General features: G+C 53.9%; 1 protein-coding gene across 3 annotated transcripts in view; it reads left to right on the forward strand.

Moving 5' to 3' along the window:
- The window catches only part of FGF12 (fibroblast growth factor 12), a 281396-nt gene that overhangs the window by 137516 nt on the left and 117603 nt on the right, over positions 1 to 26277 (forward strand). The window contains exon 1 of one of the 3 annotated variants that reach the window (XM_073359016.1): positions 22908 to 23193. The exons of the other annotated variants lie outside the window; for them this stretch is intronic. Within the exon in view, the coding sequence (XP_073215117.1) occupies positions 22995 to 23193 (199 nt within the window). The 5' untranslated portion in view covers positions 22908 to 22994. Of the gene's footprint in view, positions 1 to 22907; positions 23194 to 26277 lie in introns of those variants that run through there. 3 annotated transcript variants of the gene reach the window in all.

Below are 26277 nucleotides of genomic sequence, written 5' to 3' on the forward strand. Positions count from 1 at the left end.
AAAGAAAAGGAGGACTTGTGGCACCTTAGAGACTAACCAATTTCTTTGAGCATAAGCTTTCGTGAGCTACAGCTCACTTCTTCGACTTATGCTCAAATAAATTGGTTAGTCTCTAAGGTGCCACAAGTCCTCCTTTTCTCCATGTGTATATCATCTGTAAAGCACACTAGGATTGGCAGATGCAAGGTCCTATTTGAATGCAAGTCAGAGGCCTTTGCATGCAATGGCCACTTTCTGTATTAGGGTTTGCATTGTGATTCTATTTCTCTGAGTAAAACCCTGGCTGGGTGTGAGCTGCCGACTGTAGACACCTATCCCCTGGCAAATGGACTTAGATCTCCCCTACGTGTCTAAACAGCTGTCACAAGGGAGCAGCTTCCACGCCACATTTGAGCTGGCATTGCAAGGCAGAAAGGACCTGTACCCTGTCTCCTATGCACAGAAACCCAGAAGGCTCTGTGGGGGTGAGAAGGTACTGAAATGGAGCATGATTCCTAAGTCTGTGCTTTTATCTGCAGCCGGTAGCGTGTGACGATTTCCACGGCCGCTCAGAGCAGGCCGTGCAGGTGCTTAGCAAGATGCGTTTGTCCTTTTCTGGGCATGCTGGAAGATTTAAATTCCCCAATCAGCTCTCCTTAAAGAAACCAGACCCTGCAGCAGTGTCCCGTAATTCACACACCGGTTTGTCCTAGTGTGAGCCGCATGGCCAGCACTGTCACGCGTCTTCCTAGGACACGTTCGGAGAGTCAAATCGAGCACGTTTGAAAGACTTTCCTGAGCTTTGTGTGGCTCTGGGCACTAGGTGGTGCTGGTTTGCTGCCAGTCAAGGTAAGAGGTAAGACCTGCAGCCTGGGGAGAAGAACTGGAGGGTTCGTTCCAAGATTATCACTGGCTTTTCAGACCTGCTGGACACTCTGGGGTTTCCGTAACCCCCTGGCTGCTTCCTGCTCCCGCTGAGTGTCACAGTGCATCACAGAGCTGCCTTGACAGGACTCCACTGATCCCAGGCCCGGGTGGAGCCTCAGCAGAGACCCCCGGGACACAAAGGGTCGTGAACATTGAACGTGCCTCCTGGGGGGAGGCTGGCAGCGGAAGAGTGGTGAGAGGCCTGGTGCCGCTGGCATTGCGGCTCGTGCAGCCCTGGTGGGCGAGGGGTTTGGCTAACGCTGTCAGATCACCAGGGGGTGGCTCCTCCCTGTGTCTCACATCTGGGCGAGAGTTGGCGCTTCTGGAGAATGGCAGCTGTTACATGGAATAGCTCTTGGGCCCAGTCCTGTGAGGTGCTGAGCTCCCGCTCCACTGATTTCAAGGGTGCTCAGCATCGCACCGAATCGTAGCCCTCAGAGCAAACTCCTGCGTGCTGGTGAGTGAGGTTCTGGGGTAGCAGGAGGGCTCCAGGCACCTGTAGGGGGCTGGGGGTCAAGACACATGAGTCACGAGCACCTGCCCCCCTGGTGCCTGGAGTCTGGAGGAGTGAAACGCTCAGGGGCCCCCATCGAAGGGCGCCGTACAGTCGAGTGGGCTGGCCCTGGCCGCTAGCTGGCCCAGAGAGCAAAGCAATGAGAGAAGCGGGGCCTTGACGGGGAGGCCTTCAGGCGAGTGGGAGGAAGCAGGCCCGGAGGGCTGTGTAAACTATCGCTCACAGTCTGCAAACACTCACCTTATGGGCCCATGTCACAAAACTGGACCCCTTTGGACGGACTGGCCTGGCTAATGGGTAATCAAAGGCTTTCTGAAAGCCCAAGTGCACTATATCCACTGGGTCACCCTTGTCCACATGGCTGTTGACCCCCTCAAAGAATTCTAGGAGATTGGTGAGGCAGGATTTCCCTTTGCCACAACCGTGTGGATTCTTCCCTAACAAATGGTGTTCATCCCTGTGCTTGGTAATCCTGGGTGGCTGAACAGAGGGCTTCCAGCTCCCGGCTGTTGCTGCAGGATCTGCCCAGCCTTGCGTCCTTATTCTGTAGCACTGAGCAGGTGCGTCCGGCAATGGGAATGAAAGGCTCTCGCGACTCTGCAACAGAGGCAGGTGCTGGGTGACTGCACTCCAAGTTTGTGCTGAGAGGTGAGCCCTGCCCCCGGGGGGATACACCTGGAGGGCAAAGAGGGGGAGGAGAAGGTCCCGGGAGAGCCCCACATATGGCTTTGGAGACCCGGGGAGAGACGATGAACTAATGTTTAGGTAGCAGAGCCGAACCGCTCCCAGTGTGGGTGAGGAGCCTCGCGAGCACCAAGGCTGCGACGTGCTGCAGATTCGCAGGGAGGGGGTCCTGGGGGAGGGCAGAGTCACAGCCAAAGGATGCTCAGACCCCATCAGGAACCCTGAGTCCCACTTTGTTGGCAGCAGCAGGAGTCTGCAGGCCAAGAGGGCTGATGCATGTGCCATACGCAAGGACGTCGCTCCGCCGCAGGCATGTGGGGCTGCCGGCCATGCTGTGAGCCCCGCTGCTCCCAGGCAGCTTTCCGAACCAGCCAGCAGGCTCCAAGGGGCAGTGAAGCCTGTTACCAGAGAAGTAGCGGAAGGACTCAGTAGCAGACCTCCCCACCCAACGGTGAATAGCGCCTAGCGGATCTGAAGCCCGCGTCCCCAGCTGCCATGGAACAAGGGACGGGGAAGGGACGCTTGCCCGAAGAGAGCTGGCAGTCGGCGGTGCCCTGGGAGAGCCCAGCAACAGGCTGCTCACGCAGGCCGGCACACCCAGTGCCCCACCCGGGCAGCGATAGGCTCACTCCGGGCTGCCCATGTGTCAGCTGATGGGGCTGATCTGCACTGCCTGGGTCTTCTCCCTGAGCAGCCTCCCGCACGGAGCCAGCAGGGTGGGGCAGCACCTGCTCCCACACCCCTTTTCAAGGTAGTCTGTGCAGCAGGGTTGCTTTGCCGCATGCAGGCAGGCTGGAGCCGCAGGCCTGGGGTTGGCCTCTCTTGCTCCATGTTGGTCTCCTGCCCAACATGCAGAAAAGGGGGGCGCAAAGCGGAGCTGAAACCTACCCGAAAACAGCTCCGTGTCCTGAGACCAGCAAGTCCTGGGCCAGGAGGACGACTGGGCCGCCTCGCTGCAGGGCCAGGGAATGTTATTGGCGAGAAGGGTCCTGGCTAACTGAGCAGCAGCAAGCCACTGGGCATGAGCAAGTTAGCCCCTGGGTAGCCAATCCTTTGCAGTGGGCGTGTAGCTTCCACCTTTGTTCTGCGGGCCCGAGGCTGCGGTCGGGGGAGGAGGCTTCAGGGCCTGGGGCACAGGCCAAATGACACGGGAGGAGTCAGCTGTCCTCCCAAGGCTCCTTTGGGCAGCTCAGTTACTCCTGCATGCGGCTGTCGTCCCATTGCTTGGAGCCCCTGCTTGGGGCAGGACGAGGTGAGCAGCAGGAGCCCATCAGCACTGCGGTGCCAGGGCAGAACCGAATACGTCGCCTCTAGCATCTGTCCTCGCTCTGTCCCCAAACCTTCAGCAGTGGGGCCATTCTTCATCCTGCCACGAGTGCAGGGGACTGGACTAGAGACCTCTCCAGGTCCCTTCCACTTCTATGGTTCTTCACTTTTCAGCAGCAAATGGCCATTGCAGTAACCCCTGTTCGCCACAGGGTGGCAGCATTGTACCTTGGCTGTATCCCTGGGAAAGGGTTGTATTTTCCCACAGGGGGGGGGGTGTTTGTGTAAGGGGAGGTGTTTTCCCACAGGGGGTGTGTGTGTGTGATATCTCCTTGCCTGCTGGGGAGACTCCCGGTCAGTGAGGAGAAGCTCCCAGTCAGATACACTGGCAGGATATTTCCGGCGGAAGGCCCTGTGCTCCACGGAGATACCTGCCGAGCTCCCCGTTCTGTAGGAGCGGACCCTGTGGGAGGCTGCAAGGGCGGGTTGAAACCGGGAGCTTTGCAAACAGGGGAAGGATGCTGGCGGGGCGGCGGGTATCAGGGCGGGGGAGGCTGTGCCTGCCCAACCAGCCTGGCATGGCCCTGCCCACACTCCGCCCCCAGGAGTGCCTGTGAGTTCCCTTTCTTTCGTGGTCCGGTCTGGGCTGGGGCCGGAGAGCCTGCTGCCAGGACTTGGGGAGGCGAAGGTTGGTGCCCTCCTGGTGCTCTGAGGCTGGGGTTGGGGGCACTGCAGCAGTGCCACCCACCCCACGCTCTGGGGCTGGGGCAGGGTGGGGGCTGGGGCCGGGGCGCTGGCCTGGGGCAGGCGGGGCAGCAGCTGCAGCTGGGTTCTGCCACTCTGGGCTCCAGTGGCGGAGGGGGCGGGGGAGAGGAGAGGCCTTGTGCAGGGAGGTGGGGGGGGGCTAGCCTCCCCCCACTGCTGGTTCACCCACTGCTCATGGATGCTGGCACCCGCCCATGAGAAGTCCTCTCCCCTCTGTAACTTGGTAACATTCTCAGGGCCCACCTGGGTTCCGCTGCGGTTCTGGATTGCCCTCCAACCCCAATCAGTGTGACCTTTTCACCAAACATCAGAGAATCAGGGAATCGTAGTACTGGAAGGGGCCTCGAGAGGTCGTCTAGTCCAGTCCCCTGCACTCGGGCAGGACTAAGTATTATCTAGACCATCCCTGACCGGTGTTTGTCTAACCTGCTCTTAAAATCCCCAGTGATGGAGATTCCACAATCTCCCTAGGCAATTTATTCCAGTGCTTAACCACCCTGACAGTTAGGAAGTTTTTCCTAATGTCCAACCTAAACCGCCCTTGCTGCAATTTAAGCTCATTGCTTCTCGTCATATCCTCAGAGGGTAAGAAGAACAATTTTTCTCCCTCCTCCTTGTAACAGCCTTTTATGTACTTGAAACAGTTATCTGCTCTTCTCCTGCTAAACAAACCCATTGTTTTCAATCTTCCCCCATAGGTCATGTTTTCTAGACCTTTAATCATTGTTGTTGCTCTTCTCTTGACTTTCTCCAGTTTGTCCACATCTTTCCTGAAATGTGGCCCCCAGAACTGGACACAATACTCCAGCTGAGGCCTGATCAGCGCGGAGTAGAGCGGAAGAATTACTTCTCATGTCTTGCTTACAACACTCCTGCTAATACATTCCTGAGTGATGTTGGCTTTTTGCAACAGTGTTACATCCGCTTCTCTTGGCCAAGGTTTGCTTATGTCTCCTCAGCTGGTTCCCCAGACTTGGCTGCCATTCCTAGAAGTGTGAGGGGGTCCTGTTCTCTCTGCCACCAGCTTGTGCAGCATCCTAGCTAAGTGTCACATTCCCTCCCTCCCTCGTGGCTGGCTCACATAGAGGGGAACGGCCTATGACTGATACCCATGCATGGAGTTACTTGCTTAGCTTGCCTGAGGCGTGTCCTTTTGGTGCTGAAGTTCCCAGGTTCTGTCCCTGCCCGCGACTCAAACTGGAGGTCATGGGGTAAAGGTCAGTGCAGCTGCTCCCTTCCCTGATTGGTTCCCCTGAACTAAAAATCAGTGGTACCCCATGCGAAGAGACAGGAGGGATCTGGTGAAGGCCCTGCAGCCGTTTGTGGTTTATTCTCCTGCTGCAAAGAGCATCGCAGCTCATGTCCTGCTCCTAGCGTCTAGGGCAGCAGATCTGACAGCCCCCTACAGGCCCACAGGCTGGCTGCATGCTCCAGAAATGTTTGGGGTCTCAGCTGGAGACCCTGTGCAAGCATGGGCGGGAGCTGCAATGCTCGTGGTCCTGCTAAGCCCTGTGTTCAGGGAGCAGGTGTGGGGATCTCATGCGCCTGTCTCCAAGACAAGAGGACTTAGGAGAAGGATGTTCCCAATGAAACCAGCCCATCTGGCCTCCATGCTCACTGATCAGCAGTGGCCTTCCCAGCCCTGGGTTCTTCCCCAGCCTCTAAACTCACTCGTGGGAGCGGTGAAGAGGAGCTGGGCAGATCTCAGCCGGGTCCCAGTTTGTACCCGTGCCAGCTAGGTGCGACTGTCGGTCTCTGTGTTGGGAGTGAAGCGTGGGGCAGGCCTGGGGGCAGCAGCAGCAGAGACGTCTAGGGTCCTGACCGAGAAGAGCAGGCACCGTAGAGGGTCGGGAGCGACTGGTGTTGGCTGAGTGGATCTGGGAGCAGTGGCTCACACCATCCCAGACCTACCTGCGCTTCGTGTCCTGAGCCCCGCGGCTCATCGTTCTCTGCTGTTCCGAGGGAAGGTGTCTGCAAAGGCCTTCCAAGGGCAGAGGGTTTTCCACCCCTCCGTGCCCCAGTTCTGGGAAAGGGCAAACCAGAGAGCCCACCGCAGGTCCCGTCCCTCCGGCTCCTTTGTCACACGATGGACTCGGAGGCATGAAAAATGGGTCAGTGTAAAAATAGAGACTTTTGCTAATTGTTGGGTCTTTTGAAAGCCCCGACGGCCATTAATAAAAGTGACATCGGAGCCCCCGGGGAGAGCGAGGCCGGAGTGCTGTGAAAAGGACGCTGTGACAGGTAAAAATCGCGGACAACCTCCTTCCCGGCTGCAGGCACAGCTGTGCTGCTTGACCTAGAGGTGGCCTTCTTACACCAGCTGAGTCCCAGCGGTGTCTCCCGGAAGGGTACGCCCGGCTTAGAGCCGGTTAGTTCACGTCGGCGCATCTCCTGTGCAAACAAAACCAGTATAACCGGCTTTAACTCTTTAAGCGTCCACACACACCACTCAGTGCACGGGGAACCTTCGATGTCTGACTTTCCCCATGTGCTTGCTCAGTCTTTTGACTTTCACTGGGGACGGACGGTGCAGCTGGCTTGGCTGGTTCATTCCAGGCGACGGGCTGGCCTCCCTTTCTGCTGCTCGTGCCCCACCGGGGGCGGCCCCTCCTTCGCGTTTCCAGCCTGGGATCCAGCAATCTCAGCTTCCTCTGTGTCCCATTGCGGAGCTCGGCTGCCCAGCCCCTCGGTGGAACAGATGAGCAGCGTTATTTGCGATTTCCAGAGGCAGAAATGGAGGGTCCGGCTTGCTGAAGCCGGGAAGAGACCCCTGAGATCACTGATATTCCCCCCAGCACTGCGGAGTGGGGTGTGAATGGAGCACGTGCCCCTGGCGTCACTGAACGGAATAAAACGTCATGGAAACCTTTCTGATTGCTTCGCGCCTTGCAAAGCCCCACCTTGGTGCTTGGGCGGTGAGCCCTTCGGAGCAGGGCTTGCCGGTTTGTTGTGTGTTTTTATGGTGCCCTGACCCCTAATTGGAGCCGCAGTGTGTACTGTAATACAACCCCCTCCCCCGGCCCCACACTTTCCCTTTCTGTCTCAAAACTGAAATGCGGGGTCCTAAACAGACATCTCCCTCTGGCTCCTAGGTGGAGGGACGGCCATGGGGGCTTTGCCTGCTGCCCCGCCCCAGAGCCCGCATCCTGAGCCAGAGCCCTCACCCCCACCACACACCCCCTGTCCCCAGCCCGGAGCCCCAGTAACTCTGATAGCTGGCACCTATCCTCACTTGCGCCAGAGTCTTGTCCAGCTGCTCCCAGGGACTTTGGGTCCACACAAGTTCTGTCTTGTAATGAGCCATGCCCACGTCCATGCACACAGGCGAGCCCCTACTACCTGAGCTCAAGAAGCTTCTCTGGTGCTTCCCAGAGTAGCCGGCCCTTATCCTGAGTGGGCCAGCTGCTAGAGAGAAACAGTCACATGTCCTGAGCCAGTGGGCATTAGGAGAAGAGTGAACTGGGGACACTTGTGGTTTTAAGTGTCCGTCTGTCTCCATTTTTTCTGTGGGCATGACACTAAATTCTGACCTGGCCAGGACACGTCTGACAAATGTCACCCCAGCTACACCTATGCCATCAGCTCGATGGATTTTTAAAATGTCCCCAAAATAGAAATTGTGCCCGACATATAATAAGCCCCCCATCTCGTGAGATGGGTCAGTAGTGTCACACTCCTTTTGCTCATGGGGAAAGCTGGACCCCAGAGGACAAGTGACTTTCCAGAGGTCATAAAGCAAGTCACTGGCAGAGTTGAAACCAGAGCTCAGGTCTCTTCTCTGAACTTGGTGCTTTGCTCACTGTTTGGGGATTATTTGAATGATGATCGGCAATGTTTGCATCCCAAGTTGGGTTTTGTGCTTGAGAACCAGACAGATGAAACTGCTTAGCAAGTGACCAGTCTAGTTTAGGGCTAGTTTACACAGTGTTTTTATACTGTTTTAACAGGAAACAATGGTGGGCAGTAAGTCATATAATTAAAACCAAAAGACTGTAAAAAGTCCGAAGTGTTAGAAACAGAGGCAAGGAATTTCACTGTGATGTGATTTCTGATTGGACAGTGGCCTAGTACGTACTGTAAGAGACCAGATGTGTAAGAAGGAATCTGTTGCTGCTTCTTTGAATTTTGTCTCATTCGACGATTATGGCTGGCGAGCAACAGCTTTACAAAGCGTGGTGTAATACATTCTTTAACCTCTTCTTTACCGCCTTCCACTCGTCTGTCTATTGTGCAATGACAATTCATTTCTCAGTAATATTAAGAAGCACCATAGAATTTCAGTACAGTGTCAAAGGAATATGCATAGGATTTCCGGATGGATAGTAAAAAGAAAAGGAGTACTTGTGGCACCTTATAAAGCTTATGCTCAAATAAATTGGTTAGTCTCTAAGGTGCCACAAGTCCTCCTTTTCTTTTTGCGAATACAGACTAACACGGCTGCTACTCTGAAACCGGATGGATAGTAGTTTTTCCTGCCCTTAACACCAGATATGTAAGGACATTTGAGCACTCTTATCCACTGTTAATGGCAGTTTTGCAGGTGACTCAATACGGATATTGTGACTATTTTGCTTAATCAGTGTCTGGCGGAGTCCTGTTTGTACAAACAGTATCTGGGGCCTTTAAACATATCACTGATGCAGATTCTGTAGCAGTGAAAATCTGAGATACCGTGATCTACCTCCTACCACAGGGAGACTCAGGGGAGAAGTCATTGACTGTGGCGCCTTTCACTTCTGGGTTATTGGTTCAACCCTTTGTTGAGTGTTTTTCTCTGGTCTATGTGAAGTTGCTCCCAGTCGGATTCTTGTTAGGAAATGTGTTTGCAGGGATGGAGGGGATTGAAACCATCCAAAAGTTCCGAAGTGGCCACAGATTCTGCCTTCCCAGCTTTAGACGTGCAGGGCCTGGCTTTCCAGAAAGGCTCTGTTCCTACAATGCTCTGTGAAGCCGGGGATGGGGGCTGAAGCTACCTGGGTCCTCAAAAATCAGTCCCTAAGGCTGTCATAGAGTCATAGACTTTAAGATCAGAAGGGACCATCATGATCATCCAGTCTGACCTCCTGAACATTGCAGGCCACAAAGCCTCACCCACCCCTCCTGTAATAGACCCCTAACCTCTGGCTGAGTCATTGAAGTCCTCAGATCTGGGTTTAAAGACTTCTAGTTACACAGAATCCACCATTTACACTAGTTTAAACCTGCAAGTGACCTGTGCCCCATGCTGCAGAGGAAGGCGACCCTCCCCTCCCCCCAGGATCTCTTCCAATCTGATCCAGGGGGGAAATTCCTTCCCCAGCCCAAATCTGGTGATCGGTTAGACCCTCAACATGTGGGCAAGACCCAGCAGGCAGACCCTTGGGAAAGAAGTCTCTGTAGTGACTCTGTCAAGCTGGGTTCCCACAATCAGAGGCTGCTTTGAAAGTGTTGGTGCAAGGGATTTGCTCGCAATCATGCCAGAAGAATTTAATCCAGGCTCTTTGGTTTGGCTCCAAGCATACACCTCCAGCTAGCTCGCCTGCTACATGAAATAAACCTACTTTCGTGAAACACAGGGGTAAAGTCTAGCAGCTTGGAAACGTCTGGCAAGGGTAAAGAAACTTTAGAGTTAACGTGTGCTTTCCCAGTGGACCGGTTAACATGGGCTTTGACCAATGGACATGTAGCAGAGACCATCCTGTCATCTGAGTCACTTTAAAACGACCTCATGTTATGTGCTGTCTCTGCAGAGCGCACCCAGCTGATCACAGAGCTCTACAGGACGGCTTTCGAATCAAATCAGAAAAGGTTGTTGGATGTTTTGAATGATGGTAACAACAGAAGGGCTGGAATGAATCACCCTCTCGTTACATTTGCAGCAACGCTTATTTAAACACACACTTGCTTTTTGTTGGGGGGTTTATTTTTTTAAGCTCCCCACTAAATAAAAACATTAGACAAATTCGCCAGTTAAATGATTTTATGTTACCAGGACAAATATAAAATAAAGCAATTTTTCAAGAAATTAAAGGGATATTGTACATTTAAAAATCTGTTGCATACAAATTAAGTGTTACTAGTAACACCTGATTATTGAGAGAATATTAAAAATCCAGTGTACTCTTCCTGTCACTATTTATGCGCTGTCTACTGTTCTCTCCAGTGGCTAATGAAAGTCTATGAAATGTCCATTTCACTTTTGTTTACAGTCAGTTTCACTTTCAGTTTCAGTAGGGCTGCTATGTTTGGGTTTCAAGCACTGCAAGGGAGACATGTTCTTTGTTTTAAAGATAAACAGTTTGCATTCAAACTGTGTATAGTATGGAAGTATTCGCCCTTTGACTTCAATTTTATGAATGATTTGTTTCTACAAAATTGAAAGTCCAGGCCAAGCTTAAGGTGACTCCCTGTTAAGTGGTTAAATGAGGAACGATGCCCGGAAGACTTCACAAATCCTACCCAGCAGCCGACCTCATGAAAGAAAAGTGGTAGGCTTTAATTTTTGTTGTTGGATGTGTTCAACTGCAAATGATGAGATCAGGATAAAATACAGACTGTTCAAGAAGGAATGCTTGGCGCTTGCCTCTTTAGAATGGCAGATTACTTATGGAAAAACCCTGGAAGAGATGGTGAGACCATTGCTGTGGATTTTTGGTTTTAAGCAGCCTGTAGAATTCTGTCATGGGGATCTCAGTCTCCCTTACCTTGTATAGGGGCTTAGACTGATTGATATGGAGTCCCATTTAACTGCTGTAGAACCCTATTGATGTTGACTGGGATTTTCAAAGGCACTGAAGAGCCAGTGTCTAACTCCCTTTAGTCTCCTCTGGAGAATCCCCGGGTTGTATTACACTGAATGGGACTCTTCCAGGAGGGACGTACTACACAGAGCAACAGGAATCGCAGGGCCAAACCAGATCGCTAGGAATACAGAGTTCTAGAGGCTGCGGCTTGCAGAGGCACATCTGTGGAGCATCAGCAGGACTGGGGTGCTTGGCTCACTCATACGCCTTTGAAAATCCCAATGTGCAGCTTCAGAACAGGCTCAGGGGCCGGTAGGGGCCTGCTGGAGAACAGGTGCAGGTCCAGCAGTGTCTGAAGCTAGTGAAATGTCCCAGGCTACTCTGTGCAGGATGCATCTGTGCTCTAGATAGTCCCAGCTCTGCTACTGACTTGTTGAGTGACCTTGGGCAAGTCACTGCACCACATTGTACCCCCCCGCCTTTAAAGGGGATGGCAGAGAGAACACTGCCCTACTGGATAGAAGACTGGAGGCTTAATTCAGTAATGTTTGAGATCCTCCCGTGGAAGGTTTGAGGACTATGCAAAACTATTATATTTCCCCAATGGCTTCTCTGTGAAATCTGGGGCTGGGACTGCCAGACACATGCGCTGAGCCGGGACCCGTGCCGTGTTCAGGAGAAGGGAGCTGGCTGCCAGCTGCAGGAAGAGATACAGCCCTTCAGTTTCTGTGGGAGGGAAGGAGCCACCGAGGAGGGAGGAGTATCTGGGCTCTACCTCTCCTGGGGAGCGAGGTGCTACAGAAGCTATTTGCAGAGGTGGATTAAGATTTACTGGGGCCGTGGGCACAAAGAACATTTTAGGCTCCCACACCCTGGGGGCTTAGGGACGCCAGAACCAGGCAGGGACACAGGCTGGGGGCCGCTCTCTGGCACCCAGGGCAGGCGAAGGATCTGGGGCTCCCCACAGCAGCCCGGGCTCCCTGGGCAGCTCTTACCATGGTCTGGCTCTGGCTTCTGGCCTGGCCAGGGGGCAGGGCCTCCAGGGGAAGAGGAGAAGCAGGGGGCAGGGCCACAGTTCTGGCGCCGGTGTCCCCCCCCACACTTCTACCCAGGTTCCGGCACACCTGTGGGGGCCTCCAACTTGGCCAGGGTACCTGGACACAGGCATTCTGGGCCTGTTTGTTAATTCACCACTGGCTCTTTGCCCTGTGTGGGATAGTCCTGCTCCCTGGCACGAGGATGGTCCTGAGACACCGCTGAAGAGTGGCATGTGTTAATCCAGACTGCCTGTGACTCCCATCCCCCTCAAGGAAGTTGTTTGTGCAAGAAAATACCGACTAGTCTCTCCCTGGCAGCCCTGCGGCCCATCCCCCAACACAGAGCCACGCTCTCCTTAATGGCTGGAAAAAGTCTCTTCGGAAGCCTCCCAGTAATTCCTCAAAGGGCTCACTCATGTGGCTTTTAATTTAGATTCCTCCCCCCACCCCGAGCTTATGTAGTTTCTAATTGCAGAACCCAACTAATTGTGTGAATTAGTATCTGTCAAAAGAAATGAATGCAATTCCCCCTCCATTTTATTTTATCGTGAATGAGCAGTACTAAAAGTTACGTGAACCAAGAATGTGGTCGAAGACTGCATTTTCAGTGGGCCAAACCAGAAGCATTCAGTCATAAGGAAGAAGACTGCAGGCTCTCATTGTGAGTTTCCCTGCATAAGATAGTACTTGGCAATGCTATGGCACCATTTATTGGAGTATTGCCCGGCATTTTCTGTGAGTAGGATCCAGGAGTCCAAATTCTGGGGCTTGTCTACGTGGGAATGTTGAACTGGTTTAACTGGTTTAACCTAAAGGATGAATTTAAACCAGTCTCGTTAAACTGGTGCAAATACCCATGTGGACGCTATTGTTCCAGTATAAGAAGTCGATTGGGAACAGGGGTTTGCACTGGTGTCACTAAAGTGGCTTTAGAAACTTATTTATAGTAAGCCAGGTGCCTGCTAAGATTCCCCAGGACCAGCCAAGCCTGAAGCTCAGAATTCCACACTGCAGGTGTAAATACCACTCCCCTTGCTGACGGCTGAGCCGGAAAGGAGCCTGCACTACGGCCGATGCTGGCCCCAACTGGGTCTACAGAGGGGAGCATGAATGGGGTAGCAACAAGGGCTGTGATTTATTAGTGGGACGAAGGAGTGGCTTCTCCATGGGCTGCTGGGGTCCGAATGTAAGGATCTTTAATGATCGTGTCTCATTTTATGTCCTGTTGGCAAGACGGGATCAACAGCAGCACCAGGCTGGGACATGAGCTTAGGAGCAACTGGAGAGGGAAAGGCGTCTTCAGCTGAGTCATCTGACTAACTTTGTGCTGCAGCTGCTTGTTCCTAGAAAGCATCCTCTACGCCGTATCCTCCTGTGCGTGTGTGTCCACAGATGGGGGGCACAGCAAGCTGTCTGGTACTGCGGTGGGGGGGGCCCTCCTGTGAATCCCAGGAGGCTGGGGACAAAGAGCCTTGGAGCTCTCCAAGGACCTGGCCAGTGCGTGGAGGCACCGAGGAAGGGAGTTGCTGATTCAGCATGTAAGAATTGTTGAGCGTTAAGACTAAACCACAAGAGGGCGACATGGGGACTGGGGGAACCGATTACGGGAAATGAGGGTTTCACGCTTTGCAGCCCTGCTTGGGGGTCATGGCCCTCCTGCTCTGGCAGTTCCCTACCTCATTCCGGGCACAAGGGAAGGCTTTGGAAAGAGACCAAGAAGGAGGGACAGGAGTAGTTTCCTGTTCCTCTCTGCATGGCGGCTGATGAAGATGAGACTGCTGTGTCCAGGCCGCTGACCACGCCTGCCCCATAGCTCTGTGAAATGGTGTCTCAAACCCAATTAGTGGGTCATCGCTAAATGAGGGTTTGTCCGAACACTCGCTCTGTTAGAACTGGGCTCGAAAAGCCCCCTGCTCGCTTGCCTGGGGCAAGAAGAAACTTTCCCAGAGCCAGCGGCTGGAGTCAGGCTACGGGGCCACGAGCTCTTTCGCCGGAGTGGGGAGAGGAAGGAAGGAGCAGAGCGATGCAAGAATTGCTGCTCTCCAAACAGGAGAGGGTGTCAGATTGGGGCAGGAGGAGCCGCTGCTCTTCCCCAGCAAGAGAGGAGCAGGGAAATGGAGTGGTGCGGGTGCTGCTCGTTTAAGTGGAGGGGCAGGGCAGGGAGACTGGAGCGCCTGCTCTTTATCCAGGGGAGCAAGGGGGCCAGTGCGGAGAAGAGTTACTGGGATTCCTGAAAGGCCTGAGGCATGAAGCCAGAGAGGAGTCCCTCACAGAGGTAGTTGGAGGTTAGTATTAATGTACTGGAGAGGCAGGATCCAGGGTACGTTAATCAGAAGAGTAGAAAAGAGCCAAAAATTCATTAATGGGGGAGAGATGCAGCTTCACTAATTGGAGGAGACGGGATGAGTGTCTAAAATTAAGGGTTAGGGGGCACCTTGAATTTGTTAATCATAGATTCAGAGATGTTTGGGCCACAAGAGCAAGGGACCATTCTCATCATCTGACCTGCATAACACCAGCCAGGGAAACTCACCCATGATTTCGGCATCCAGCCCAGAACTTTGGGTTGAGCTTGAGCTGATCTGTTAGAAAGAAATCCACTCTTAATTTACAGACCTCATATAATGGAGAATCTATCACAAACAACTTTGTTAAGTTGTTGCAGTGGTTACTTACCCCACAGTTCTCTAGCTTCAGCTTCCAGCCAGGTTTCAGAGTAGCAGCCATGTTAGTCTGTATTTGTAAAAAGAAAAGGAAAGCTTATGCTCAAATAAATTTGTTAGTCTCTAAGGTGCCACAAGTACTCCTCAACTTCCAGCCAGTGGATCTTGTTCTGCCTTTGTCCACTGGACTAAAGAGCTCTCTGCTATCAAAAATCTTCTGACCCTTATCCAGTCATCTCTTATACTTCTCTTGGATAAGCTAAAAAGACTGAACTTCCCAAGTCTCTTCCAGTAAAGCAGGTTTTGCCATAGCTCAAATCACTCTTATAGCTCTGTTTGGAATCCTTCCCAATTTTTGAACATCCTTTTTGAAGGCTGGACAGGAGAACTGGACCCGGTGTCTCAGCAATGGTCTCGCTGATTCTGTACGCAGAAGTAATACCACCTCCTTACCTCTTAATGTTCTCTATCTCATACATCAAACGGCTGCATTTGCCCTCTTAGCCACAGCACTGAACTGGGAGCTTCTGTTCAATTGGTTATTGAAAATTATCTCCACCTCCTTTACAGGGTCACTGCTTTCCCAAACACCCTCTCCACTCTTGAAGTGTGGCCTTCTTTCTTTGCTACTCGATGTCTGACCTTGCATTTGGCCGTATGAAAATAAATCTTATTTGCATGCTTCCCAAGTGAAGCAGATCTCACTGCATAACTGTCCTGTCCACACCTTTATTTACTACTCCCCCTATCTTTGTATCTTTGGCAAATTTGATCAGCAGTGATTTTATATTTGCTTCCAGGTCATTGGTGAAGATATGGGACTGCGTTATCTGCATAGCAGTGTTTTTGTCTGTGTGTGTAATTAGTGCCTGGTGTAAAAGGGGTGGCAGAACTGGTTTTATTAGGGGAGAGTAGAGTTGATTTATTGCTGGGGAAGTGAAGACGTGGCCATTTAAATTGGTGTGGTTGGGAGAGGTGGCCTTGGGGATGTGGCAACCCCGGTACTATTCACCTGGACTTGCAGGCTTAGTCCTCAGGCCAGCAGATGCTGAGGAAATCACCCTATGTTAGGAGACCTTAGCTGCGTTAGAAGACTCCATCTTTCATGCTGTACAGTTTAGGGTTAGCGGGTCTCTGCCGTATGGAGAGAAGCAACTGAGTTGTTTAAATGAGATGCAATCTGGATGCACTGAGCTTCAGAGCGCTCCTGCGGGTGGTATTAACATTCCCCTGTTCTGCAGAGCTTGATTGCGGCGCGGCACAATCCTTAGTCAGACCTCCCCAGCAGCTCCCCGAATTAAAAGGGGCTCTTGTGAGAAGAGAGGGAGCCACAGGCTCTCTTCTTGAAGCACTGTCCTCCCCGCCCCTGCATGGTTCAGGATGTCACTGGCCTCAGCCAGGTGTGCCTGGGCTCAGTGTGAGGGCGGAGGCAAGGGCAAGGTCTGGGGTCTGGGAGCGTTCCTGGGCTGCTCCGAGCCCTGGCAGGGTGAGCAGTGAGCAGAGACCGATGCACAAGACTCAGAACCTCCAGGGGTTTATTTTTTGGCTTTGATAGCCGCATTTTTCTTCCTCCCCCTGCTGCGGTGGTGGGTGTGGCAGGAGATCCAGCCCCTCTGCGCTCACCAGCTGCTTGCCAGTAGCCGAATCCTTCCCGTGAAACGGGAGCCCTCTGAGCCCTGCTGGAAGACTGTGATGGGTTTTTCCCCTCCTCCTCTTGCCGATCATCCTCCATCACACGATCTGGCTGTCTGGCTGCCCCCTCCGCCGAGATCTAATCAGGAAGGCTCCATTTGACTTTCAGCAAAGTCAGCCTGCTGCAGACTCGGCGGGGAAAGGCTTCCCCTGACGCCGCGGGACGCGATCGCGGTCGGTATCGGCGCTTGTGCTGCGAGAGGAGCCGCTTGCCCATGAGCCTGGGGGGCAGGAGGCAGCGGTCTCCTCCTCAGACACCCGGCCAGCCTCTCCGCACCCCCTCAGCCCTCCGGGGGAGCAGGCTGCGTGGGCCTGGTGGCTTTCAAACTCCAGGGGTTGCAGGAAGGCAGGGGGGTCCCCCCCTCCCAGGAATTTGGTGTTATTTAGCACCACTCACCCTGCAGGCAGGTGGGATTTTAAGGCCAGACAGCCCTGACCTGTCACAAAGGGCGTTACAGGCTCTGGGCCCAATTCTGAGTCCTAGAGAGCAGAGCCGGTGTGGCCTGGTGTAGCCTGGAGAGATAGGCCTAACACAAACTCTCTTTAAAACAACAGCCAAGCCACAACGTCCCAGGCCCTCAACCCTCCCTTGCTCCTCCTGGATCTCAGGGCGGCGCCTTGTTCCCTTCCTGCCCCTGCAGTGGAAGGGAGGTGAGTGCAGGTGTGTACTCTGGGGTCTCAGGGCTGTGAGATGCTCGAGCACCAGGCAGGGCGAGCTGGCGTGTGGCTGCTTCCCTGTCGGTGGGGCTGCTGCACGCCGCATCCCCCATCAGAGGAGCAAGGGCCTCTGCCAGCGCCCCCCCCCCCGGTGTTGCAGGGGGAGAGAGCCCCCAGCCAGAGGAGTAAGGGCTGCTCTGAAGAGAGCCCTGCCTCGCACACCTCTCACAGGCAGAACCGGCCCCTTGCACGGGGCTGCATCTCAACCATACCACGCAGAGCTGCAGTGGTAAAAAACCCCCTAACCTCGACCAAACTCCGCAGTCCCTGAATGCCCAGGGGGGTTACCCTCCCCCACGCTCTTGCAGCGCTGCTTTCTCCCTGCCCTGGCTTGGCAATAGCAGTGCCCCGCAGGGCTCTTGCTGGGCGTGCGCCTCCGTGTCCATCTAGGCTGAAATCCACAGCACCCTGTCTGGGAGCCCTGCTCAGCTGACTCGGGCTGGGGGGCTTCGGCTGCAGGGCTAAAAATGCCGTGTAGACATTCCGCCTCGGGCTGCGCCCCAGGCTCCGAGACCTTCCCCCCCAGGGGCACCTAATTCAGCATAAGGACAGCGGCCCCCTTCTCCTGCTCCCCTCCCAAAGGCAATAGCAGCCTGATTGACAGACAGGGCTGCTGTTAACCTTTCGGGCTCTGGACTTATGGAGCCTTAGAGCCTGGTTCGCAAACAATCCTGAGGTTTTGATTTGTCATGCCAAGCTGGCACTGGCCTCTCTCTTCTTTCTGGCTGGATGGGCAGAGCCAGAGGGTCCCAATCCTGCTACCCTCGTGGTCTTTAGTATTGTAGTCCCATGGCAACCCCTGGGGCAACTCACGTAGGCAGGCAGGTGAAGAATCGGGCCCCTGGCCGCTCTACCTCAGCCTCACTCAAGCCACCCTGACTGTGGTAGCTGCATGTTGGGCCCTGGTATTTAAAACGCAGTGGGATTGTCTAAGGCCTCTGCAGCTGCAACAGTTGGTGTGCAGATCAGCTCCGTTCACCCTGGCAGCATCACATGGGGCGGGGAAATGCAGGTACAGAGAGGCTACAGTTTGCCAAAGGCCACCAAGGGCGTCTGGGGTGAGAACCCAGGGCCTTCCTGCCTCTCCATCGCTTGCCATCACTTTGTGTGCGGAACTCAGTGGAACCTGGGATGCCAGTACACAGGGGCCGAGGGACAGACTGAGTTCAGGTCCCACCATTGCTCACACCACATCAGCCCCACTGGGAGCCCTAGAGTAGAGGGCCACTGTCTGCTTACACGAGGCCGAGGAAGGTTGCTCTGAGATCTGTATTGTCAGGCTGGTAGGGGTTGAACCCTACAAATATTGCCCCTCGAGTACAGTAAGATTGTGAAAAAATCCTGTTTTGAAGAACTTTTGTTCCTGGCCACTTTTAATGGGCGCCTCCATAACACGTGGAAAAATAAATAACATGGCACTGGGGTATGTTCACACACATTTGAATTTCCTCAAAGGAAAATGCATCTTGACAGTTTCATTTCCAGGCCCCCGTGATTGCCTTTCAGGGAGGTAAAGCTTTCTCCCGCCCTTCCTTGATAGAGATGAAAAGTCACAGGAGAGAAATAAAAGCGTCTATTGTCAGGGTAGAAATCCATTTTTTTAAAGAAGCTATTGTTCCCGTGAATTCCATTCCCCTTTCGTGCTTTCTTTGGTTGATTTGTTGCTCTGCTTTCCCCCTCCTGGTTCCCTAACTGCATTCGACACAACTGTTTCCATGCTGTTTGCTTGAAGTTGCTGGCAAATTCGCTCCTGCATTGAATCCTCTCTCGGCTAGAGTTGTTTTTAAAGACTGTGCAGGCTAATGAATACTCTAGCAATGAGTTGCAAACGTTGTTTTAATTGAATCTTTGAGGCCAGAAGAGGGGGGAGGGGTCCATTAAAGAAATTGTTTTAATATGGCAATTGGCAATCAGATAATGCAGTCTCTTCCACATTTATTAATAAGGCCAAGTCAGCTGTGAGAGAAAAGCCCAGAAAACAAGCCAGATTTCCTACTCTGGTGCTGTTGTAGGGCCAGTTACATCTCTGAAAGCAAAAATAAATTCCTAAGTGGCCCTGAGAATTCTCGTTAGCCATCCAAACCTTGATATAAAACCTTGCATTGTAAACAAAATTAGCCTGAACAGAAAACAAGTGAGATTTACTGTAGGTCCTTTTCTTGAAGGATACCAGGGCATGTTTTTAAAAGAATCCACCCACGCAAAGAGAATGGGGATTGCCAAAGCTACGTGAATTTTAATGATTCTAGACAAGCAACGGGAAGCTACCTGACAAAGAAAGATATTAATAAAACATGGATATGGGCTCGATTCTGCTTAATAAGCAGAGCTGTAGATGTAATTTACATAGAGTGGAAATTAGATACAATTCTAAAGGTGTCCTCAAATGTAGACTTGAAACTCCACAGTGTACCCTTATTGGAAGAGATTTGTTGCTGCTCTGCTATTAAAGGTGAGTTAGACTGTTAGTAGTTATAGGAGAGAGCCGGAAGTTGTCTTTTTTCCACAACTGTTGACGTGTGATTATTTGTTTTTAAAGTGGTACTAAATTTTGAATATCTTAGTTGTGGTGCATTCCTTTTCAGTGGCTGTGCAGTGATGTTTAGCTAGGGATATGCGAATGACTGAATCTGAAGACTATAGTTCATAATTTTGGAAGCCTGTATGAAGAACAAGCTGGGTACTCGGTTAGCAATCCCAAAGGCAATATTATTGCACTTCACTAAGGAAAGATGCCAGTAACCTCACTGATGACCTACTTAGATCGCCCTGTTTCGGAGGTGAGGGAATGCAGTTCTGGATCTCCTGTCTGCCCCAAACCACAAAGCCCTGCAATCCAGGCAGGACTTAATTGTTAACCTTGGCACGGAGGAAGCGAGAGCTTATTTATGTAGTGAACAAAAACTTTAAAATGCTAATATTGAGCCCAGTCCTGCAAACCCTTACCCCTGGGTGAGTGCTAAGTGCATCAACCACTGACTTCAGTGGGAGTCCCTCACTAGTAAGTCCTGTTGGCCTGATGCTCGTAGGGTGGTGGGGAATCAGAACTGAGGCCTGGTAGTGTGTTGAGCCCATGGTTTCCAAATATGTATTCAAAATGGGCTGTCCCATTCCAGAGGGCACTGAGATAACCCTTTGGTGTGGTCTAAAGACACCCTTTGTCTGCCTCAGTTTGAATCAGTGTGCTTCTCTGTCTAATTGTTTAAAGCGCTTATCACATGTACATGGGAAGCCTTCCAGACTGGGGAAAAATAAGTGTGTGTGTTTAAGGGAAAGTGATCTGATTGGGCCAGGCGACCAGTTATTCTGCTCAAACTGAACCAGGTTTGCTTCTCATTGAAGACAATGGGAAGACTTCCACTGACATAATCTGGAGCAGGATGGGGTGGACAAAGTCATGCCACACTCCCCTCAGAAAGGAGAAGCTCGTACTCCAGAGGAAGGTGTTTTCAGCCAGCCACAGGTCTTTGCCCAGTTTGAGGCTGAGATGAGAGTTCTCCCCCCATAGGGGGGTTGGCCCCAATAATTTCCCACAGAGTCTGGGTAGCTGCCCCATCCTACCCCTCTTGTTAACCAGAATGGCACAGCAGTATTGGAGTGGCTTCTGGCTACTTTCCCCAATATGTGCAAGTCATTATTATTATCTATAGAGCTGCATGGTGCTTTGCAGATATGTAAGGGGGCAGTCCTTGCTCCCAGGACCTTGCAGCCTTGGGGTGTGACCTGAGAGGCGGAGAGTATCCACAGTTTCCACTGCCTGCCCCGGGAGTCGATGGTGCTGTGCACTTTTCCAGGCACAGGCTCTAAGAGCTCCAAGGTGGAAGGCAGCAGATATGACACAGAGTTTTACAAGTTCTCTTTTTATTTAACAGACTGCATAGGCAATTAGAGCTTGGAGAAATGCTTCTGGTTTGGGGTGCCTTTCTTTCTAGAAGCACTGCAAAGTGTTAGCTGTAGGATTGTCTCTGATGAGGATCGTTCTCGGCACAGAGCTGCTCCAGGCAGGCAGTTAACTACACATGCACAAACTGGATGTCAAAGCAGGCCAAGTAATTCTGTCATTTCAAAAGTCAGGGATTAAACCACACTGCATTCCCTTCCCAGAGGTTTGCAAGCTCTAGGCTGGGCTCTGTGGGCGGGCAGAGGAAATCTGTCTTGGGAAGGTATCAGATTGGTCTCCCTGAAGATGCAGCTGGATAGTGGTGGGCAGTTCAGCCAATAGGTACCTGCTCGCAAAGAGCTTTTCTGACGCTGGGTCTGTGTTGTGTGCTGCAACATTGTGTGATGTCACGTGAAATCACCCAGAAGAGGTGCCCGGGCTCTGAGCTGCCAGGGCCCAGGCGTGGCACAGATTAAACACTGGCTCCAGCCCCTTGGGGCAGCGGCTCCGGGCCTCAGCGCCCCCCAGGCCGAGGCACACGGCGCTCGAGCAACGTCAAAGGACAGGAGCGCCCGGGGCACTGGTGTTAGTCTGCGCCCGAATCCTCTCCCCCCGCAGGGCTCTGGAGAAAACAGCTGGGGGCGGGGGACGAGTCTAGCCGCTTCCCCGGCCCCGGGGAGAAGCAGAGTAACCCCCTCCCCACCCCCACCGCCCCTCGCCCCCTGGGCTCTGTCCAGCCCCCGTCCGCCCGGGGGGCCGGAGCTGCCGTTCCCTGGCTCTGCCCGGCGCTTTTCTCATCCAAACCTCGATCACGTAGGATTGCGTAGAGCCGGAGAGGCGAGGAAGGAGGCTGCGATTCTCCCGGCGCTTCAGCAAAGGCAGCGCCCGGCCCCCGGGCTGCAAACCCCCCAGCCGGACGGGGGCTCGCCGCGGGGCGGGGCGGGCTCGCCCCTGAATCCTCCCGGAGCGGGCAGCGCCGCCAGCCCCAGCCGCCGCTGTCTGAGCACGGGCAACTCAGCTCATGCATGGCAGGAGGATGCCGGCGGGCGGCGGGGAAGCCCTGGCCACCGGCGCCTAGGACGGGCATGCGGAGCGCCCCGAGCCCGGCAGCCACACGCCGAGTCTGGGGGAGTTAGCGGCGGCAGGGGACGGGCACTGGCCGGCCGTGAGGCGGAGCAGGGGGAGGAGAAGCCCCGGGGCCGGCTGCGGTCGGAGCCCGCTGCAGCCCCTTCGCCCCGCGGATCCTTAGAGCGGCAAAGTGAGCAGACAGCGCCCCGGCGGGCTGGGCAACGTGGCTCGCCTGGCCCGGGACCCGCCGCCGGAGCAGAGGAGCCCGGAGCGCAGCGGCAGAAGGGGGTTTTCTCCCCCTTCCCTCCGTGCATTGCCCCGAGCGGCGCGGGGCAGGACCCTCCGAGGCATGCCCGAGCTCTGCCCGTGACAGGGGCCCCAGGCGGGTCCCCGCGGGCCGGGGGAGCGGAGCGCACAGCCGCCGGCACCGGGACGGTGTGTGGGGCTCCCTGCCCTGCCCTGAGAGGAGCCTGCAGCGGGGATTTGTGCTGGCCGCGGAGCCAGGCCAGCTCGGGCCGCTTCCCCACGGGAGAAACCCGCCCCCGCTGCCCGTCCCGTTGTGCAAAGCTCGCCGGGGATGGACTGACGCGCCCGGCCGGCCCCCCAGGAGCTGCAGCCCGGCGAGGTGCACGGGAGGGATCCCCACCCTGCCACGCTCCGGCTTCCCAGGCAGCGGGGGGGCTCCCGAGGGACCCGCTGCCCCAGCCTGGCTCAGCCCGCGGGACTTGCCCTTCCAGAGACCTGCCTGCGACCGGGGCTGCTGCTGGGCCCCCACCTCCGCCCCGGCTCGGCTGTCCCGGCCCCGCGGAACTCGCCGTCCGGGGGCTCGCTGCCCAGCCCCCCGCGGGGCTCCCCGGCAGGCAGACGGATGGGGGGCGGCTGCGCCGGCCAAGGGGGGCGCAGGGGTGGGCGCGGGCTAGCCCAGGCCTCCTGCCCCTGACCGGCTGAGGCGTTCTGGGGTGCAGCGCGGAGAAGCCCCCCCCCAGCCCCGCCCCTGGATTCTGCCCCCCCCCGGGGCCCCTCACCCCGGCCTCCAGCCCCCCCTGGACGCCCCAGCGCTGGCCGGGCCGATGAGAGGCCATGGCCGCGGCTATCGCCAGCTCGCTGATCCGGCAGAAGCGGCAGGCCCGGGAGTCCAACAGCGAGCGGGTGACCACGTCCAAGCGCCGCTCCAGCCCCAGCAAGGACGGGCGCTCCCTGTGCGAGAGACACGTGCTGGGCGTCTTCAGCAAAGTGCGCTTCTGCAGCGGCAGGAAACGGCCCGTTCGCCGGAGACCAGGTCAGTGAGCCCGGTCCAGCGGCGGGGGCTGGCCCGGGCAGCGCTTTCAGCTCCTCCCGGGCAGCCTCTCTTCCTCTGCCCCAGCCCCCAGCCCTGCCCATCTCCCTCGGCCCCAGGGAACCCCGGCCTGGCTTTGTAGCGAGCTTCAGACCCTGGGCCAAATCCCGCCTGGTCCCTTTCCCTGGGGGTGAGTTGGGCCTCTGGGAGCAGCACCTGCTCCCCGGGCTGGGCCACCCTAGGTGGTTCTGGATCCTCCCCCACCAGGTGTTAAAGGCCAACGTCCCACATTTCAGACCCTGCCTGGTCCAGAGTTGGGATTGGTTAATTGCCAGCAGCAGCAGCTGCCAGGAGACCACTTCTTCCTCCAAGCCAGTGCCCTAGTTAGGGAAAGGCTTTAGCATTAAAAATGAACCTCCCCATCCATGTCCTGTGTGCTGGGGAAATTCATGCCCTGGAGCAGCCAGATTGAAAGGAGAGACACTTGTACTCCAGACCCACAGTTCTGATTTCTTCCCTCTGACTCTGGTTCAGCTGTTGGTTAGCACTTAACTATTCCCGGGGTCCTTGCAGGGGCTTGTATCACAGATCTGCATTGGCCTGGGGTCAATAACCACTATGTATCTGTCTGGAAAAGGTGGTGAAATCGAGCCCTTTAGCGATACCCAGCAATTCAGTCTTTTGTAGCTTAACCTAGTGTTATGTTTCCCCCTTGACCGTAGATACCTACTGGCTTTTTAACAGTGTGTTCCTGTGTCCTCCCTGGTGACAAGGAAGTCTGTAAATCCAGGGCAGTTAAAATTGTGGCCATTTGATAAGCAGATGCAGGAAATGCTACTTCTCAAGTGGAGCTAGCTGCTTTGTGAATCTCACCAGCACGTGATTAGTTTAGAGCACTGTTCCCTCTAAGCCGTGCGCACACACGGATCCTAAACCCCGCGCACATGGCGAAACCCCGCACGCACAAATATTTGCACAGAAGCACAACAATTTGCACAGAATAAATTTTTTGCACACACGGCCTGTCAAAAATTAGAGGGAACGTTGGTTTAGAGACCTTCCAGACGGCAGCTGCACTAACAAATGCATAATATTCAGATCACAATGGGTTAGAGAGGGTCTCTCCTGTGGGCCTGCAGTTTCCTTGTGCCCAGTGTCTGTGCCATGTGGACTGGAAACAGGTGCAATCCTCTTGAAAACCTCTGAGTTTTCAGTACAAGTTGCTGCATTTCCAAAGTGAAGACCCACAAGTGCAGTTCAGTTCCTACAGGGCCCTCAGCCCCCATTGATAGTTGTGGGAACTCTGTACCTTGCAGGATTGGACCCTAACGGGTTTATCTGTAGAAAACAGTTATTGTCTCTTTCCTTTTCCCATGTACAGTACGTAGATTGTTACAATCCACCGTGCTCCCTTGCTAAGGTACAGACCACGGCTTGGCTTAAGAAGTTGTCAAGGGCAGTAAAGAATAGTCGGGTGCTTTCCTCAGCCCGCCCACACACCCATCAGCCACAGGTTAGAAAACACTGAGTCCTGGTTAACATAGCTCTTGGGGACATCAGTAACCTTCTGCTGATCTATTTAATCCTCACGGATTCGTTGGTCACCGAGAGAGTCCTTGTTAGGTTTTTGCCCAACTGAAGTCAGCCAGACAGAACTCTAGAGTAAAATATCAGAACTAGCTAAGACCTTGAGTGTAGCGGTCACCTGCATGAGCTGTGCATTGAGGAATTCTGCCCATACTCTAGTCAGGACTGGAAAGGAATGAGGGGAAAGCCTCCCAAGGAGGAAGGCCAGGCATTCGGATTGTCCACAAAGAAAAAAAATGCATCCGTTGAATCATGATGACAGCAACTCACGTGCCATGGGGCTGAGACGATGTTTAGCTGGTGGACTGGTTCTGCACTTGCAACACCCAGAGGGAACCTGGGTTCTGTCACTGCCTTTGGAAAAAGTTGCTTAAGGAGGGAAAAGAGCTGAAACAGAGCACGGCCCCAAGGTTTGCTAGCATAAAGTAGGTTTCAGAGTAGCAGCCGTGTTAGTCTGTATTCGCAAAATATATAAATAAATGTTTGCTCAAATAAATTGGTTAGTCTCTAAGGTGGCATAAAATAGTGATACAAGGAGCAGACTAGCAATGGTCTCGTGCATCACCTCGTCACTGGTGACACGGGCCCAACTTGTTCTTATTCTCATTCATTAGTTGTAGGAGTGCGAGCCATGGCCCCAGGGTGCTAGGTCACAGCACCAAGATAGTCCCCAAAAGCTCAGACTTTTCCCTTAGGGAATTATTCTTGGTAGGTGTGGAATATAAATCGGGAATCTGTTCGCAGCAGCTCCTGCAGCCACAACCCAACTCCCCCTCCCCCACAATTGAGTCAGCCTTCATCAGAGAGGCCAGGGACTGAATTGCATGGCAACTGAACGGTTGTGTGGCCTCTAGAGACAGCCCCTTCTGATTAAGGTGAAGGCACGTTCTCATACAGTGTCGCCAAGTTTACAGGGTCAGGTCAGCAGACTCAGGCAGCCCTGCTCTGCTCCTAATCCTGCATCCATGGGGCTTGATCCTGCAGGGTTCCAAACAGCTCCTTAGAGGGCTGAGTGCCCCCAAATTCCATTGACTTCAATGCTGGCTGAAGGTACTAAGTAGCTTGCCGGACCAGTCCCACTGAAGACAAGGGAAGCTTTTATCTTTGATTTAAGTGGGGAAAGGAAGGGAGCCTGTATAAAAATGGAGCAATACGGTGTAGAAGGCTGTCAATCATTCGCCTTTCGCGGGCACTGCAGGCGGTATGCAGATTTTAAACACCCTTTCACAGTCTATTTTCATTCACACTATTCCAGATTTTGTAAATAGATGGTTCTTCATATTGCACGTCATTTTCCTGGGTCTATGTACCAGAGCTGTTTAGAAGGCAGTGTCCACTGAGTTCGCTGCTAATGAGAGCGCTTCGTTTAGCAGTTTATTAATGCTGGAAGGAGTTATACATTGCAGAGTTTCTTTTGTGCACGGACGAAGATATGCAAAAAAAAAAAGAAAACTGGTTTAAAAGGAAAGTGCATAAATTGTGTGGTGACCTCTGAGCCCC

The sequence above is a fragment of the Lepidochelys kempii genome, chromosome 9, assembly GCF_965140265.1.
Source record: "Lepidochelys kempii isolate rLepKem1 chromosome 9, rLepKem1.hap2, whole genome shotgun sequence".
Taxonomy (NCBI): domain Eukaryota; kingdom Metazoa; phylum Chordata; order Testudines; family Cheloniidae; genus Lepidochelys; species Lepidochelys kempii.